This window comes from Gallus gallus, chromosome 31 (genome assembly GCF_016699485.2).
Source record: "Gallus gallus isolate bGalGal1 chromosome 31, bGalGal1.mat.broiler.GRCg7b, whole genome shotgun sequence".
Lineage (NCBI taxonomy): Eukaryota > Metazoa > Chordata > Aves > Galliformes > Phasianidae > Gallus > Gallus gallus.
In genome coordinates this window covers 1,647,768-1,665,695 of record NC_052562.1, presented here as the reverse complement: position 1 = coordinate 1,665,695, position 17,928 = coordinate 1,647,768, and the positions used below count along the sequence as shown (strand labels likewise).

At 54.3% G+C, this 17,928-nt stretch overlaps 5 protein-coding genes across 6 annotated transcripts in view; 3 read left to right on the top strand and 2 right to left on the bottom strand.

The window, feature by feature from the left end:
* The window catches only part of CHIR-AB1 (immunoglobulin-like receptor CHIR-AB1), a 173,847-nt gene that overhangs the window by 118,531 nt on the left and 37,388 nt on the right, over nucleotides 1-17,928 (top strand).
* The window catches only part of CHIR-A2 (immunoglobulin-like receptor CHIR-A2), a gene marked incomplete at its 3' end in the record, with an annotated part of 151,594 nt that overhangs the window by 106,054 nt on the left and 27,612 nt on the right, over nucleotides 1-17,928 (bottom strand).
* LOC124417463 (V-set and transmembrane domain-containing protein 1-like) overlaps nucleotides 1,279-17,928 on the top strand; it is a 242,283-nt gene continuing 225,633 nt past the window's right edge. Inside the window, 2 exon segments of the mRNA XM_046904890.1 lie at nucleotides 1,279-1,556; nucleotides 3,207-3,485. Of these exon segments, the coding sequence (XP_046760846.1) occupies nucleotides 1,526-1,556; nucleotides 3,207-3,485 (310 nt within the window). The 5' untranslated portion in view covers nucleotides 1,279-1,525.
* On the bottom strand, nucleotides 4,361-8,377 carry LOC107051138 (osteoclast-associated immunoglobulin-like receptor). The gene is made up of 4 exons (XM_040654386.1): nucleotides 7,714-8,377; nucleotides 7,452-7,592; nucleotides 7,302-7,339; nucleotides 4,361-7,195 (listed from the first exon to the last, which is right to left on the bottom strand). The coding sequence occupies exons 1-4, from the start codon at nucleotides 8,243-8,245 to the stop codon at nucleotides 7,058-7,060; spliced, it is 849 nt and encodes a 282-aa protein (XP_040510320.1). The 5' UTR covers nucleotides 8,246-8,377; the 3' UTR covers nucleotides 4,361-7,057.
* LOC121107852 (free fatty acid receptor 3-like) lies at nucleotides 13,153-16,277 on the top strand. Its single transcript, XM_040654291.2, has 2 exons — nucleotides 13,153-13,225; nucleotides 14,378-16,277. The coding sequence occupies exon 2, from the start codon at nucleotides 14,391-14,393 to the stop codon at nucleotides 15,492-15,494; it is 1,104 nt and encodes a 367-aa protein (XP_040510225.1). The 5' UTR covers nucleotides 13,153-13,225; nucleotides 14,378-14,390; the 3' UTR covers nucleotides 15,495-16,277.

Below are 17,928 nucleotides of genomic sequence, written 5' to 3'. Positions count from 1 at the left end.
ATGTACATGCTGTCATTTTGGGTGGGACACATCAGGTGGGTTTGAATTTAAATAATCCTATTGGCTAAGTTGTGACTGAAATCACTCCATCTCTGGGCTTTAGATCTAAAACTGTCTTTCTATCCCAACCTCTACTCAGACAATCTGCTGTTTCCTGCAGATTTGTTCCTAGAAGTCCGTTTTCTCAGCCAACATTACTTCCCCTTTTCTATTTTAAGCTTCCTCCTCCTTCCTGTGCACCACACAAAACACATCGTGTACCACAAATCCTCCTTCCCTCTCTTCCCTCCTCTTTCCCATGCACCAAAACTGAAATAATTTCAGAAAACGATCTCCAAATCACACATGTCAACTCAAGAGTCCCCCCAAATCCTTTTTCCCACCCATTTTGGTCTACCAGGAGGATGATGAGGATGGGTGGAAGAGTCAGGAGTGCCAAAGGAAGGCAGAGCTGAAGAGAGGAAGGCAGAAATTAATTAATACCACACGGCTTTGTCAGAACTGCATTGAAATTCCACACATTCCCTTTTGGCTTTTAACCCTTCATCTCTCCCTAAATCTCTTCATTCTCATTCACTATCATGCAGAAATTGGGAACGAAGGAGGGAATCCTCAGAAGTGACAGTGAGTCGGAGGACAGAAAACAAGAGTCAGTGAGAGATAGGAATCAGACTGATCACCGCTCTGATTCCAAGGTCTGTTTTGAGGAGTGAAAGGGTCGGCCCACAGCGCTGGAGAAGGGATGGGGGGGGTGAGACTCACCTGGAGGTGGCAGTATTGGATCAGGAAAGAGCAACGATGGCTGCCATGAAGATGATGAAATTGACCAGCAAGGTCCCCTGAAGACATCCCTTTGTGCCTGCTGGGTGTGCAGTTCACCTCCCCAAGGTCACAAACAAGTGAGTTCATAACAACAGCTTGGCCAAAAATGAGTCTGTAGCTACAACTTTCTCATGGGAATGGTAGGGCGGTTGGTCAACGAAGCACTGCCAGTGTTTGGCCACACCAAGCACAGCACAGAAAGACGGGAATGTGTCTTCTGTTGGTCCTTCCCAGCATCCCTTCCTTCCGTCGTATCCACTGCAGCACTCGGCTCAGTGCCATCAGCAAAGTGCTGAGGGTGCACTCCATCCCATCATCTGTGTCAGCGAGAGGTGGTGAAGAGCAGCGCTCCCAGGAGGGACCTCTGGGGGTCACCACTCATCACCACTTCCACCAACGTGGAGCTGTTGGCCACAGCCCTCTGGCTGCGACTTTCCAACCTAGAAAGTGCTGGAAGTGCTTTGTGGACCGTGTGTGAGCTGACAGGTGACAGCCTGAGTGGGGCAGTGTAAAAAAGATGTGGATACGGTTATGTGTGTGCCACCCCATCCTGGGCCCCACAGTGCCAACGCCTTGGGGACAGCAGTTGTCACATGGGGAGGTGACATCATGGAACTCTATCCCAAAATGAGAACTGGCAGCAGCTCTCCGGCCACTTCCTTTCCCCGCTGCAGTCTCGCTGTCCCCAAGCTGCTCCTGTTTCATGACACGAAGGGAGGTGGTCCTCATCCTGGGTGAGTGACAAAGGGGACGTGGTGCCACGGGGGTTGGTGGCCCTGTGTGGGACCAGGACCGTGTCCCTTGGAGGCTGGTGTCTGGTGGCAGCGAGCAGGGCACAGCAACGTGAGTATGGGAAAGGAGGGAGAAAGGGGACAGAGGGAGGGGAGTGTGGTCAGGGGACAGCAGAGGGGTTCAGGAGTGTGTGCAGGGACAAAGCTGACTGCTGCCCCCTGTCCTAGTGCCCCGACCCTCCCTGTCACTGCACCCCAGCCAGGGGGTGGCCCTGAGGGATAATGTCACCCTGCGCTGCCACCTGCTCCGGTTGCCCTTACAAGTTGAGCTCTGCCAGAACGGACATTTGAGATCCAAGAAAGACATGGACATGCTTCAGGACACGGTTGAGTTTTCCTTGGTTAGAGTAGATAAAGAAGATGCAGGGAAGTATCGGTGCCAGTACCGGGTTTTGGAGCCACCAGGGACATCAGGGAAGAGTGACCCCGTGGAGCTGGTGGTGACAGGTGAGGGCACTGCGGAAAATGGGTGTCTCTGAGCTGTCCCCCCAGCTGCCTGACCTCATGTATGCTCACTAGGAGTGTGCAAGACCACATGTGCACAAAGACGTGTATGTTCTGTCCACACAAGCTCTTCAAGTGTGCACAGTGCACTGTGTGCTCAACATCACCTGTGCAATCCATGCATGTACCACTGCATGTGGTCGTGTGAATTACATCAGTGTGTGTTATCCCATGCACAATAAATGCACGTATGTAGAATAATACGACAATAGAACTGCAGAATCTTCAGAGTTAGAAGCAACTCTTAAAGATCATCAAACCAACTCCCTGCAATGCATAGGGACACCAACAGCTCCATCCGCTGCTCCGTGCCCCATCCATCCTGACTTTGAATGTCTCCATGGACGGGGCACCACCACCTCTCGGTGACACCTGTGCCAGTGACTCACAGCCATTAGTTTAAAACACATTCCCAGTCGATTACATCTAAATCTTTGCTTCTTCGCTTTGATGCAATTTCCCACTGCAGCCCCTGCAAAGGAGTCCCTCCACGTCTTTCTTACAGTCCATTTAGATACCGACAGGATGTTTGGCATCCCATGGGGGACGCCGTGCTAAGCCACTCACTGGCAGCCGTTCTGGGACAGAATGTGAGACCCAATGGGTGACGGCCTGTATGGGGTGTGGGGTACCCCCATGGTTTCTGTGTGTGTCTTTCCAAAACTGCCACTCCAGAGAGGATCCCAAAGGGCTACCACCCCCTTGGGAACCACAGTTGCCACATCAGGATGTGACATCACAGCATCCTAGCCACAAAGGGGAACTGACAACAGCTCTCTAGACACTCTCTGTCCCCTCTGCAGTCTCACTGTCCCCAAGCTGCTCCTGCCTCATGGCACCTATGGCCGTGGCCCTCATCCTTGGTGAGTGAAAATGGGGATGTGGTACCACGGGGGTGGGTGGCCCTGTGTGGGACCAGGACCATGTCCCTTGCAGGCTGGTGTCTGGTGGCAGCGAGCAGGGCACAGCAATGTGAGTATGGGGACAGGGGGAGAATGGGGACGGCGGGAGGGGAGCGTGGGCAGGGGGCCAGCAGGGGGGCCCAGGAGGGTGTGCAGGGACAAAGCTGACTGCTGTCCCCTGTCCTAGTGCCCCGACCCTCCCTGTCGCTGCACCCCAGCCAGGGGGTGTCCCTGGGGGACAATGTCACCCTGCGTTGCCACCTGCCCCGCATGGCTGCCTGGGTCCAGCTCTGGCTCAATGGAACTCTGAGATTTAACAAGGAAAAAGACAAGGAGCAGGATACAGCTGAGTTCTCCTTTGCTGTCACAAACCTGGAGGACGCCGGGACATATCAGTGTCGGTACCAGGTGTCAGAGCCTCTGAGGACATCCAAAAAGAGTGACCCCGTGGAGCTGGTGCTGACAGGTGAGGGCACTATGGACACCGGCTGGCCCTGAGCTTTTCCCACACGGCCAAGTCCCATCTCTTCCCCTCCCTGCACACAAACCGCAGCTGCCCCCAACTCAGCATTTCCCCGAGCCCAGGCAACATGTGGGAATGGGGACTGATATCACCACACAGTGCTGGTATGGGGGTTGTGGTGGCACATTCCTCCTGCATAGAGATGAATGTTCGGCCCATATCCTTTGCCAGGATCCCACTGGTGGGGCACAGCCACCTTCACCCTCTGAGGGGGGGACTCTGGCCTCTGCTAGCACCAGCATGTAATCCTACAACCCCACAGACCACAAATTTGTGTCCTCACCCCCCGTAGACCGTGTGATGATGGAGGTGACACCCACACCTGCAACCACAGTTAAGTCGGAGATCCCATTTGTATACCCCCAGTGTCAGCCATGGGTGGAACTGTCACGGCATCCCTGCCCTGTGAGGGGGACACCCAAACACTCGGAGCCCACAGGTGCCAAGGAGTGGTCCCATGGTGTCACGGAGTTACCTAGATAGATCTGTGCCCGTGACAGGGGAGCAGTAGGCTCGGGGCCCCCTCCCCCCCGGCTTCCCGAGAAAAAACGGAGCAGCGGCAACGATCTAAGAAGGAGAACTTATTTTACTAACTACGATGTTGGAATACAAGATGACACGATATAATAGAATCAAATTGGGAGTAAGGATAATAAATCAAATGAAATGGGAGAGAGCGAAAGAGTGATAGAGAGGGAGAGAGAGAGAGAGAGAGAGAGAGAGTTTCCGAAACCGAAAGCCTTACTTGATGAAGGCGCACGGCTTGGAAAGCACAGCCACTCCTCTCCCGGCAGCAAGCAAAAGTGAAGAAGACCGCGCGCAACCAGATGACGTATCTTCCGTGATGTGTCTTCCTTCTCTGACCGTGAGGTCCGCTGGGATACGTAGTTCTTCTCTTTTGTCCATGATGTTATGATGTGGAATACCAATAGCAAAGATGCAATACCATGACACAGCTCTCCCCCAGGAAGGCTCCATGCTGGGACAGGTCCGAGCAGGGACAAGCCATGGCTGCCTGGGAAATGCCGGTGCTGGGCTGCTCCCCTGTTCCTGAGGAGCTGAAAAGGGCTCTGTGAGCCCCTCCCCAATGGGAATGGCTAAGGATCAGAACCACACAGTGTGTGCTGTGTTGGGAGCAGCGCTGCTGACAGCCCAGAAGGAGAGGCTGTCATTCAACACACTGCTGATGGAAGGCTGAAATCCTGGCAGGAGCCATTGGCAGCCCTGCAGAGCCAATTCACTGCTGAATGGAATAGCACTCAGTGAGGGTGTGTGGTGCTGCCAGACCCATCAGATCAGGAAATGATTCTGCCGCCTGAATTAGAAGGACGGGAACAAGGGATGGACCTTGCCTTGCTCTCAGAATGTGAGACAGCATTTTTGAGTCTGATTGAATCTACTGACACACAGAGGCTGTGTGCGGAACCCATAAACCCCATGAAGGAGTCAGCCTTCTCCTTGTCTGTTGTTTCCAGCCTGCTTGCATTGTTCACTGTTGTGTTCGCCCTCCTGGGCTTTCCTTTTTAGGTTGACAGCCCTGTCGAAGCCTTCCTCGTTCTTCTTTGCACCCCTCACCACGTCCAGTTCCAGCTGGGCCTTGGCCTTCCTGCCCCCAGCCCCACACAGACCAGCACCAGCACCACCCTCCTGCCAGCCTCCCTGGCCCTGCTGACACTGCCTGTGCATCTGCTTCTTGCTCTCCACTTTGACCAGCAGGTCCCGCTTCAGCCATGCCGCTCTCTAGCCTTCCTTTCCGGACTGCCTGCACTGGGGATGGAGAGTTCTCGTGCCCTGAGCAAAGCGGCCTTACACATCTGACAGCTCTGCTCCTCTCCCTGTCCTTGAGGACAGATTCCCAGCTGTGTGGGCTGCTTTCCATCACTCTGTTGCTCATTCATCCATCCGTCCGTCCAGCCATCCAGCCAGCCATCCATCCATCCATCGGCCTGCTGGATCTCCAGCTCCTGGGGCTGCACCTCCTGATCCAGTATGGACACAACAAATTCAAGCCACCTTCTGCCTGTTGATCTCTCTATCTCCCCACCTGATGGCCCTCCTATCCACCCACACACCTGAACTATGTTTCCTAATATCTATCTGTCCTTCCAATACCAATACCTCCACTCACCCCCAAAATCCTTAACCAGACCCTAAAATCCTGCAATCGACCTACAGCATCTCCGTTCTGACCCCAAAACTTCCACTCATCCCAGTGATCTCCACCCATTCCATCTCAGACCAAACTCTGCATCCAGCCCCACCATCTCCATCCAGCCACCCCTAATCCTTCATGCAGTCCCAACATTCACACCCCACACCACCCTCCACACACAGCCCTCCAAAACCTCAATGAACTCCAGGACCTTCATCCCCAAAAATCATCATCCACCCCAAAAAAACTCCATTCAGTCCACACATCCACCATCCAGCCATATAAATGTCACTCATCCCCCAAAATCACTGTCCGCTCTGAAAACTCCATCTTGCCCCTGAATCGACACCAACCTCTGATCTGTACAGCCAGACACAATCTCTACATCCAGGCCACCAAGACTCCATTCAGCCACCAAATCCATCATTCATACCGTAATACCCCATCTACACCAAAACCTCCATCCACCCCAAAATCCTCCACTCAGACCCAAAGCCTCCAACCAACCCAACATTTCTATCCAGCCACAAACCTCCATTGAGAAGACTGCAGATCCTTCATGCAGCTGCCAGATCTCCCTGTGGCCCCACAGGTCTCCATCCAGCTCCCCACAATCCTCCATCTGGACTCCATAATCTCCATCGAGCTCACAAACTCTCCAGCATTTCCCCTTCCACCACCAAAAGGGGGAAGTCAGCTCTCCTGCCCTTCCCCTCACTGCTGCTCCCACACACAGCCCTCCCACACACAAACTTCCTCTTCTCCCCCACTTTCTGGAAAACCCCACAACCCCTCTGTCCTGTTCCCAGCCGTCACCCAAAGGCATTTTCCCTCCTCACCACAAATCCTGCCCCAAAACCACTGTGGGATGGGGGCTGGTTTGGCTTGTGGAGATGGAGATGCGCCAAAACCACTGTGGGATAGGGGCTGTTTTGGCTTGTGGAGATGGAGATGCACACGGAAAGGACACGCGTGTGCTGTGGGGACAGATGTGGTGCAGGCACAGGGCACGTGTTGATGACATGCATGTGCTGTGGAGGCTCACATGTAGTGCAGACCCTGGGAGCACATGCTAAGGACACACATGAGCAGCAGTGTGTACAGCTGGTGGTGCACACATACGGCATCGCACAGACACACACAGAAGCACAGAGTTCAGCGTGTCCCACACGTGTGTTTGTACACCTGATATGCACACGGGATGGTGCACACCCGTTTAATACACATCCACGTGTTCACACGCACAGGTACATGGCTGTAATTCACACGTGATGGTGAGCACACCGAGCACACTGGCACTGTGCACCTTTGAAGTCCATGTGTGCACACAACACACCCGTGTTTGCGTACACATCTGGGGGCATCAGCGGGGTCCCCGCGTGCCCACCTCGGCGTAGATAATGGGGGGTTCAGGGGTGGTAGAAGAGGCGGGGGGGTGGGTGCTGGAGGTCACAACTTGCAGCTGGGCGTAGGTCAGACCCTCGCTGTCGCCGGGGGACACCTGGGGACACAGGAACAGCAGTGTGACCATGGGATCCCAACATGTCTGATGGGATGATGGCATTGTGTAATGGGTGGGTTAGGTGTCCCCTGACACAGACACTGACCTGGATCTGCACAGCCTCAGGGCTTCGGGGGGTGGTACCTGAGTCATAAACAGGAGAGGAGAAGGGTGGGATTATGGAGGGGCTAAACAACACCAGTGGGGATCTATAGGGGATCTATGGGGGATCAAAGCCATTTAACCCCTTCCCCACCAGGCCTCTCATCTGTCTGCATTCGTCTTCTCTGAGCAACAAGGAGGAAAGAGACAGTGAGGACGATGATGATGACAATGGCAGCAGCACAGCCCCCCGCCACTGCTGCCACCAGGTTCCTGCTGGGACCCCCACCGTCACCTGTGGGGTCAAAGTGCTTTTGGTGTCCCCATAACCAGCCCCCACCTCAATGTATGAGGGATGCAGTGACACTGTCACCTACAGGTGAGAGGGGGTGCCCTGAAGGGGAGCTCAGACCTACCTGGGGGTGCAGGTCTGGGAATCACTTCCAGGGTCACATTATCCCCAAGGGGTGAGAACAGAAGGTAGGAGCCCCCGATGCGGTAGGAGCGCCTATAGGTGCCGGAGTCATCTGTGTTCACCCCGAAGAGGGTGAAGGTGGCAGTGCCCCCATCATCGGGGTCCTGGTGCTGGATAGGGGCTGAGTGCCCATCCTTGTGCAGGAAGATGGTTCCCCCATGTTCCTGGTTCCAGCACTGGATGGTGACATTCATCCCCACATCCACACATTCCTCAGGTTTCAGGGAAATGGCAGGTGGGGGATAACTTGAATCTGAGTTCACAGAGGATACTGCGATAGGACACCACCTTGCGGGGACAGCCCAGGCCCATCTGCTTTCCCCAGTGCCCTCACCGTACACCAGCTGTACGGGATCACTCTTATTTGATGTTCCCCATGGCGCAACTGTATCGTACCGACACCAATACTGCACTGCATCTTCCTGCTTTAAGTGAACCAAGAAGAACTCAGCCATGTCCTGCCTCTTGTCCATGTTCCTGTAGGATCTCAAATGTCCATCCTGGAACAGCCAGACCCAGGCAGCTGGCTGGGGCAGGTGGCAGCGCAGGGTGACACTGTCCCCCAGGGACACCCCCTGGCTGGGGTGCAGCGACAGGGAGGGTCGTGGCACTAGGACAGGGGACAGCAGTCAGCCTTGTCCCTGCACACCCTCCTGGGCCCCTCTGCTCTCCCCCTGACCACGCTCCCCTCCCTCAGTTTCCCTTCTCCCCCTGTCCCCATACTCACGTCTCCGTGCACTGCTCACTGCCACCAGCCACCAACCTGCAAGGGACACGGTCCTGGTCCCACACTGGGCCACCAACCTCTGTGGCACCACGTCCCCATTGTCACTCACCGAGGATGAGGGCCACTGCCATTGGTGCCATGAGGCAGGAGCAGCTTGTGGACAGCAAGACTGCCGTGAGGGCAGAGAGTGGCTGGACAGCTGCTGCCAGTTCCCCTTTTTGGGCAGGATGATGTGATGTCACCTCCTGATGTGGCAATATTAGCCCATAGGTGTGGTTGCACTGTGGAGTCCCTCTGGGTGGGACAAGTGGAGAGACGTACTCTGCACACTGCGCCTGTTGAGGTGCCCCACACGCTCTCAACCCTGGGCTGTCACACACGGTCCCCAGAGGGCTGTGAATGTGTCCCCTCGCATGGTGTCCGCCAACGCATGCCACACTCTCTGCACAGTGACCCTGTAGGGCAGTCCGTGCTTTCCTCAACTCTCCAGGGCAACAGAGTCAGACAGGGAATCAGAGGAACAACAGAAGACCATTTATTGAACTGTCCATCTGCAGCCAATCAACTGCCCTGCACTGAAATTAGGAGACATCCTCGTAACAGTGAATGAGCGATACAGATAAAGGATACTTTGGCACTGGTGTTATTGCCTTCTATGCCACCTCCAGGGAAACTGAGGTTATGGCTGCTGCAGGAGAAGTGTAAAAGACGACTTGGAGGAAAATGAGGAAGAGAGAGTAAAAGAAAGAAAAGAGAGGAAATGGAGAGAAGCAGAGAAGGAACGTAAGAGAGAGAGATGGAGGGAGAAAAGCAATGATGGTCCATTTTGGGGAGCTGCAGTGCTGGAGCAGAAGGGGGGATGAGAGCGCTCATACAATGGTTGAAGTCTCCGCCTGACAAGAAGGAGACATCAAGAAATGCAGCTTCTCTGGTGTCACGGAGTTATCTAGATAAATATGCGCCCATGACAGAGGGGCAGTAGGCTTGTGGGCCCCCTGACTTCCTGAAAAAAAAATCTGAGCAGCGGCAACTATCTAAGGAGAATTTGTTTTACTAACTATGATATTGGAATGCAAGATGACATTATATAATACAATCAAATTGAAAGTGAGGATAATAAATCAAATGAAATAAGAGAGAGAGAGAAAGAGAGAGAGAGAGAGAGAGAGAGTTTCTGAAACCGAAAGCCCAACTTGCTGAAGGCGCACAGCTTGGAAGCACATCCACTCCTCTTCCTGACAGGAAGCGAAAGCGAAAGGTCGTGCGCAACCAGATGACGCATCTTCAGTGCTGTATCTCCCTTCTCTGACCGTGATGTCCTTTGGGATACGTAGATGTTCTTCTCTTTTGTCCGTGATGTAATGCTGTGGAATACCAATAGGAAAATTAGAAAAGCATGTGGGAAGGGAAGGGAAGGGAAGGGAAGGGAAGGGAAGGGAAGGGAAGGGAAGGGAAGGGAAGGGAAGGGAAGGGAAGGGAAGGGAAGGGAAGGGAAGGGAAGGGAAGGGAAGGGAAGGGAAGGGAAGGGAAGGGAAGGGAGGAAAGGAAAGGAAAGGAAAGGAAAGGAAAGGAAAGGAAAGGAAAGGAAAGGAAAGGAAAGGAAAGGAAAGGAAAGGAAAGGAAAGGAAAGGAAAGGAAAGGAAAGGAAAGGAAAGGAAAGGAAAGGAAAGGAAAGGAAAGGAAAGGAAAGGAAAGGAAAGGAAAGGAAAGGAAAGGAAAGGAAAGGAAAGGAAAGGAAAGGAAAGGAAAGGAAAGGAAAGGAAAGGAAAGGAAAGGAAAGGAAAGGAAAGGAAAGGAAAGGAAAGGAAAGGAAAGGAAAGGAAAGGAAAGGAAAGGAAAGGAAAGGAAAGGAAAGGAAAGGAAAGGAAAGGAAAGGAAAGGAAAGGAAAGGAAAGGAAAGGAAAGGAAAGGAAAGGAAAGGAAAGGAAAGGAAAGGAAAGGAAAGGAAAGGAAAGGAAAGGAAAGGAAAGGAAAGGAAAGGAAAGGAAAGGAAAGGAAAGGAAAGGAAAGGAAAGGAAAGGAAAGGAAACTTCACAGTTAAACTCCTGCCGTCACCCTTTATGCCAGTGAGGTCTCATTCTCTTGTCTTGTTTAACTGTAGCACTTCATTCACATTCGTGAATTAGTTGTGCAGTAGCAACCATGGTTAAGTCCGTGCCTCCATCTTGAGACCATTTCTATGTCATATCTCTTTCCTGATGGCCTGAGGTGTCATCGCCCACCGAGCTAGGAATAACTCACCCTGATGTTGCCAGTCCGAGTCTATCCGAGCCACTTCAGTCCCAGCAGCCTGATCGACCTGCTGGTTGTTTTCATGCTGGTCAGTGCCCCGGCTCTTGGTACATGAGCATCCCCATGATGCACCTTTATGGCAATATTCTCTACCCAGCTGGCAAAGTCACTCCACAGTTTGGAAGCCCGAGCAGGTTTACCTCTGTGCTGCCCGTTGTTTTGCTTCCGCTGCTGTAACCAAACCAAAAGGCATCTCCCACCATCCCCAAAGCAGTAAAAAGGGGACGTTTTGGCAGAACTGCTGACCCTCCCTTCTCATCCATGTGCCCCCCCTGCCCTGAGTCGCTCCTGAATTGTGCCTTCCAGCACTGCAGCTGTTTGCTGTCAGCTTGTAAACTGACTGCATACATTTTCAGTGCATCGGGAAGACCTCGGATTATTGGGGTCATCTGACCAGAACCTGCCTTTAATAGCATGGGCAGAGAAAACCAACAAAGGATCCTGACACACCAACGGGTGATGCCAAGCAGGTATTCCCTTTATCACAGTGCTGGGTGCACGGGGAATCGCTCCACCAAGATGCACACCAAAGGGAGAAACAACCATATATCTAAAGGCATAGTATGACCATATTCACTGCATGTCAGGAAAACAGGCCGAAATTCTGAGAAATAATTAACATCTGGTTCCAACCTCCATGGAATATCTGGTGGGGGTCTCTGGTGGTCATGGGATGAAGGCTGGCAATAATGCTTGCCGTGAATTTCCAGCCTTACAAGGTGGTGCAGAACGAACCTGTTCCCACTGACGTTACACGGAGCTGAGCCATCTGTTTTGCTGCCCTATCTGCAACAGCGGGACATCTATTCTACTTCCTTATCTTCACTTGGCAACAAGTTTTGCGGCCTCCGCATTTCCTTCTTGAGCTTCCAATTACACAAGCCTGCTGTCCTTCAGCTTGAATCCGCCCCAGGTCTGCAAAAGGCTGTTCTCACAGTATGGAAAAGCTGTTCTCATGATTCAGGTTGAGAGGTCATCAGATGGCCATCATGCATGGATTGCAAACAGGTACAAAAACTGCACACCCTCTGAAAGCAGATCTAACCCTCGTGCAGATGGTTCTGCAAACTGTGCTGTGCTATCCGTGCATGCAAGCACACCTTTGGCTCAACTTCCAGTTCAGCTTGCAAACTCCTTATCACCGCTCTCAGTGACTCAGTTCCTCATTTGGTTTGCTGCGCAACACATGTATCTTCCTGCACTGCTATCACTGCGGCACCTCAAACTCCACAATGCAGCTGCCACAGAGCTCAGACATGGCCCAAACAAGAATCCTTCTTTCTCAACTCAGATCATAGCCCTTCTGGATTCCTCTTGCTCTTTATCCAGGGCATTCTGCCCATGATGCCAAGGAAAATGTCCCGTCCCACTTGGTGAGTTGTGAGAAAGGTGAATCTTAGGAACTTCCCAAACAGGGCACTCCTTTCTGAACCCAACTGTCCCTGTATTCCTCCTGGCTGGTGGAACTGGAATTGCCAGAGTCGGTCAGTCAATTCCTCCACCACTTGCTCCTCATTCCAAACACCATTCCGGATCATCATTCCGAACACCATTCTACACCACCTCCAGCACAGCTCGTTCCCTCCCATACTGGATACCTCTTTCCCTGCTGCTCTCCCGTCACCACCTCACACAGCTCCCCTCAGAGTTCCATTTCTCACCCGATGCCATACGCTGTGAGATATCCCTTTGGCAGTGCAGGTCAGCTGGCCTGGTTCTGTCCCCTCCCAGCTCCTGGTGCCCTCCAGCCCCTCGCTGGCAGCACAGGGTGAGAAGCTGAGAAGCGGAACCATCTGTGGCTCTGTGCAGCACTGCTCAGCTACAACTGAACCACGGCTGTGCCATCAGCATTGGTGTTCCTGTGCTGGACAGGGGCTGAGTGCCCACCCTGGTACAGGGAGATGGTGCCCTGATAACCCTGGTTCCAGCACTGGATGCTGATGTTTGTCCCTACCTCCACCTGTTCCTCAGGTGTTGGGGAAATGCTGGATGGGGGGTATTTGGATCTACGTACAGAGAGAAGACAGTTATGGGACACAGCCCCACAGCGCCGCACCTCCTATTTTTGTACATTTACGCCAATTTTGGGGCTCTCCACCACCACACAGCAGACGTTTGCTGTTCAGGAAAAAACACGTTTCCTCCAATGTCACCGCTGCCCCATAGGACACCCCCTTGAAGTGACAGCCCCTCTGTACCCACCCTACACACCTGTGGGGTGTCCCATAAAAAGTGTACCCCCCCCCCATTTTTTTCTCCCCCAAATCACCCTCAAGTAGTGTGGCTCAGCCAAGGGGGTGTTCCCATGCCATAACAAAGGAGAAAGGGCCTCTGCGGAGAGTGGCCCCCGAGTGTGGCCCCACCCCTGTCAGTTCCTCACTTAACCTATGGGGCGGGACCCAGCTCCCCACAGACACTGAGGCAAACAGAGGAGGTGAGCACATGGGGGGTTCCTGGTGGGCTGACGGATGTGGGGCAGCAGTGGAGTACTGGGGAAAGGTGAAGAGTCGTGGGGTTATCGGGAGGGATATGGGGTCATGGGACTCATAGTGGCAGGATGTGGGGTTGTGGTAGTATGGGTTGGAGATATGGGATCATGGTGCTCTGTATCTCGATACAAGGCCAACGGGCTGGACGTGGGGCAAGCGGACAGCACGTGGAGCTCTGGGGTGGGATGGGGGGTCATGGGGCTGTGGGGCAGGAAATGTGGCTGTGGGGTAGCAGGGAGGGTTTTGTGGTGGGGCATGAGGTTTTGATGAGTTGTGGGGTGTGGAGAGCTGTGGGAGAGCGGTGGGATTTGGGGGCAGTGATGGGTTTTCAGATGGGGAGGCTCAGTGCCCTGCCCCTCGTCTTCTCCTCACCCTGAGCAGGAAATGCATTTATCAACCAAACTAAATCCTTATGGGGGCAGCACTCTCCTGTGGGTGTGGTGGAAGCTGTGAGGCCTAACCTCATAACCTCATGACTCCACACTGTACCCCATAACCACTAACCCCATGTTCCTGCCCCACAGCCCCGTGCTTCCATATTCATCCCCACAGCTCTGTCCCCCACAGCCTTCCCTCCCTCCATCCTCATCCTCGTTGCTTTGGGAATGGTATGAGCCCATATCCTGCCCCATAATCGCATATCATGCCCCATGACACCAAATCTCACCCCATGTCCTGCCCCACAGATCCGTATCCTGCTTCATAGCTTTCTGCCCACAGCCCCGGAGCCTTCCTCCTTCTGTGCTCATTCTCATCTCTTCAGGATTACTAGGACCACAAACACCTTCCCACAGCCCCATATCACACTTCATCGCCCCATACCTCTACCCCCTGCCCCATATCATGCCCCGTAGCTGCACATCCAACCCCATATCCTCATTGCCTGTCCCATACGCCCAGAAATTGACTTATCACCCCACGGCCCCAATTGTGCCCCATAGCTCTGCCTCATAGCCCCATGACTCCATAGTCCAACCCATAGCTCTGCTATCACCCCTTAGCTCATCCTATAGCCCCAGTTTGATACCATGGCCCATCCTGTAGCCCCAGTATGACCCCCTAGCCTGCCCTACAGCTCTGTGCCCTTTGTCCCACAGCCCTCCTCTCGCCATGCTCGTCTTTGCTGTCCACGCGCTGACCTTCGCCGTGGGATTTCCTGCCAACGTCTTCACCTTCCTCACCCTCCTCATCAAAATCCGATGTCACCGTCCTCATCCCCACCTCACCGCTGCCGACCTCCTCCTCCTCAACCTCATCACTGCCGACCTCCTTGTCCTCCTCTTCCTCCCCTTCAAGATGGCCGAAGAGGCAGCCATGATGGTTTGGCCCTTCCCCACAGCGCTCTGCCCCATAGCAAACTTCTGCTTCTTCTCCAGCATCTACCTCAGCACTCTCTTTATGGCTGCCCTCAGTGTGGAGCGCTACTTTGGGGTCGTGTTCCCGCACCGCTACAACCGGCGCCGGAGGTTATGGCGGACGATGGCTGCCAGTGCCATCCTTTGGGTGATGGCATTGTCCCATTGTTCCATCATCTTTGTGGCAGAATATCACAGAGAGTTTGGGATCAATGGGTCTGTGGCGGATGGGGAAGGTGGTTTGGGAGTGAATGTGACCAAGACCAGGGAATGCGGGATCCGCAGGATCTCCAGCCCGAACACCAACTGCAACATCTCCACCCTCAAATCCTCTGCCTGCACAACCCCAAACACACCCCACATCCCCACCACCACCCCGTGGACTTCCCAGAATGCCTCTGAGACCCAACCAAGCCTGGGCTACCACTGCTACAATGTCTTCTCTCAAGCCCAGCTGCACTTTGTCCTCCCACTGCGCCTTTCTCTCTTCCTCATCCTCTTCCTCATCCCCTCTGCCATCACCATGTTCTGCTACATCCGCCTCATCCGTGCCCTCCTCACTCGACCCCAAATCCCGCTGCAGAAGAAGTACCGCACTGTGGGGCTGGCTGTGGTCACCATGGTCAACTTTGGGGTCTGCTTTGGACTCTACAACATCTCGCATGTGGTGGGCTTTGTGCAGCAGCGCAGCCCTGAGTGGAGGCCCTACGCTCTGCTCCTCACCACCCTCAGCGCTGCGCTCGACCCCTTCATCTTCTATTTCTCCTCCAGTGCAGTGCGGAGGGCGGTCAGTGGGGTGGTGGGAGCAATTCGGGGCACAATGTGTGGGTTTTGGGGTTGGTGTTGGCACAGGGAATGAGCCCCAACCTGGAGGTGGTTATGGGGTAAATGAGGTTCTTGTGATTGGAGTGGGTTTAATGGGGTAGGAGGTCAGAAATGGGGATGGGTCCAGATTCCTTGTGGTCAGCGTGGTCCCACAGACGTGTCCAGTGTTTGTGGGTCAACCAATTCTTGGTCAGTGTATCATTGTCCCATGGGGTTGGGGTCAGCATGGAAACATGGTAGAGATCAGTGGTGTCAATGAGATCCCACAGATGTGACCAGTGTGGTCAATGCAGAATCATGAGTGTGACTTAATGTTGTCCCCGATGTCCAATAAGGTTGGGATCAATGTGGACCAAAAGATCAATGTGGACCCAGCGTTGCTTCATCCCCACTGTCCCCAATTCCTTCTGTGTCCCCCATGTCTGCAGTGCTCTCAATATCCAGCAATGTCCGCAGTTCCTCCAATGTCCCCAGTGTCCTCACTGCCCTCACTGCCCTCACTGCCCCCAGTAATCCCAGTGTCCTGACAGCTGGCAATAACTTCAGGGCCATCAGCACTTCATGGAGATCCCTCAGCACACGGCCCCTCTCTCCAGGGAAGGCGACTGTTCCCAGATCAGAGGACATCTGCGGCCTCAAAGCAGAGTCTCAGCAGCCCACCGCCATCAGGATGTGCCCTGTACCCTGTAGGGCTGATCAGAGGTGCTATAACAAGGCAGAAGTGCTAATTAAAACCTATTCAGCAGCCATGCATTTGTCTGAGAGTTCCTGGTCTCGTGGCAGTGACAGCCTGGCACAGCAGTTGGCGCAGCAGTTGGTGTGGGCAGGGCGAGCAGGAGGAGGGCAGAGCATCGCTCCCCACTGCAGAGATCTGCTCACCCATCAGCTGCAGCTCTGGCAACACATCTGGATGCGGTCTCTACGAGGCTGAAAGCTCTTGCCCAAAATCAATGGAGGTCTCCAGAGTGTGCACACCCCAGAACGTGCCCATGCAGGTCTGCAGCAGCTGGAAGTGCCTGAGCCTGCACCCAGGTCATTGCCTAGGGCAAGGTGGTCAGCTCCACGCCTCCAGCCCCCCTTCAGATAAAAGGAGAGAAGGGTGGCTGTCGTAGGGGACTCCTTCAGAGGGGAACAGAGGCTCTGACACATCAGCCAGACTCTACCCGTAGGGAAGTGTGCTGCCCTCCTGGGGCCCTGCTCAGGGACATCACCAGGACACTCCCTGCTCCGGTTCACCCCTCTGGCTGTTCTCCCTTACTGATGGGTCAGGCCGGCAGTGATGCAGTCACTGAGAGAAGGCTGAGGGCCATGCAAAGGGTGTTCAGGGCACTGGGGTGGTCAGTGGGCAGAGTGGGAGTACAGGTGGAGTTCTCCTCTGTCCCCTCAGTGGCAGCGAGGGATGCTGAGAGGATTGGGAGAACTCATCTGATAAATGCGTGGCTGAGAGGTCGGTGCCACGGCAGGAATTCTGTTTTTTCTGACCACGGGGCGGTGTACTCTGTGCTGGGCTGATGGCTGCAGGTGGATCCCAGCTGTGTGAAGGGGGAAGCGGATCTCAGACCAGGAGCTGTTGGGGCTCACTGAGAGGGCTTTAAACTGGCAGCCTTTTGGGGACAGCATGAGACACGGAGGGGTGACAGTCTGTGTGGGACGCCCCAACTGGGGATGTGTGCAGTGCTCTGTGTGTGTCACCAGTGGGTGCCCTCAGTACCACCACCCACTTGGGGACCACAAATACCACATGAGGAGACGACATCACAGCACGCTGTCCACAAGAGGAACTGACAGCAGCTCTTTGGCCACTTCTTTTCTCTGCTGCAGACTCGCTGTCCCCAAGCTGCTCCTGCCTTATGGCACCAATGGTGTTGGCCCTCACCCTCGGTGAGTGACAATGGGGACGTGGTGCCACGGGGGTGGGTGGCCCTGTGTGGGACCAGGACCGTGTCCCTTGCAGGTTGGTGGCTGGTGGCTGCGAGCAGGGCACAGCAACGTGAGTATGGGGACAGAGGGAGGGGAGCGTGGTCATGGGGCCAGCAGAGGGGCCCAGGATGGTGTGCAGGGACAAAGCTGACTGCTGTCCCCTGTCCTAGTGCCCCGACCCTCCCTGTCACTGCACCCCAGCCAGGGCTTGTCCCCGGGGAGACACTGTCACCCTGCGCTGCCACCTGCCCCAGCCGGCTGCCTGGGTTGAGCTCTTCCAGGATGGACTTTTGAGATCCTACAAGGACATGGACAAGCATCAGGTCATGGCTGAGTTCTCCTTGGTTTGTGTAAAGCTGGAAGATGCAATGAAGTATTGGTGCCAGTATCGGGTTTTGGAGCCACCGGGAGTATCAGAGAAGAGTTTCCCCTCGAATTGGTGGTGACAGGTGAGGGTTATGGGGCAAGCAGATGGGCCTGGGCATTCTCCGTAGGGCCACGTCCTATCTCTGTTATCTCCCTGCATTCAGATCATCGATATTCCCCAC

Coding starts and splice junctions, on each gene's coding strand:
- LOC107051138 (XM_040654386.1), bottom strand. CDS start 8,245: ATGGACAAGAGGCAGGACATGGCTGAGTTCTTCTTGGTTCACTTAAAG. Junction 7,593..7,713: donor TCCCAGACCTGCACCCCCAG/GTAGGTCTGAGC, acceptor TTGACCCCACAG/GTGACGGTGGGGGTCCCAGC. Junction 7,340..7,451: donor GCAGACAGATGAGAGGCCTG/GTGGGGAAGGGG, acceptor TTTATGACTCAG/GTACCACCCCCCGAAGCCCT.
- LOC121107852 (XM_040654291.2), top strand. CDS start 14,391: ATGCTCGTCTTTGCTGTCCACGCGCTGACCTTCGCCGTGGGATTTCCT.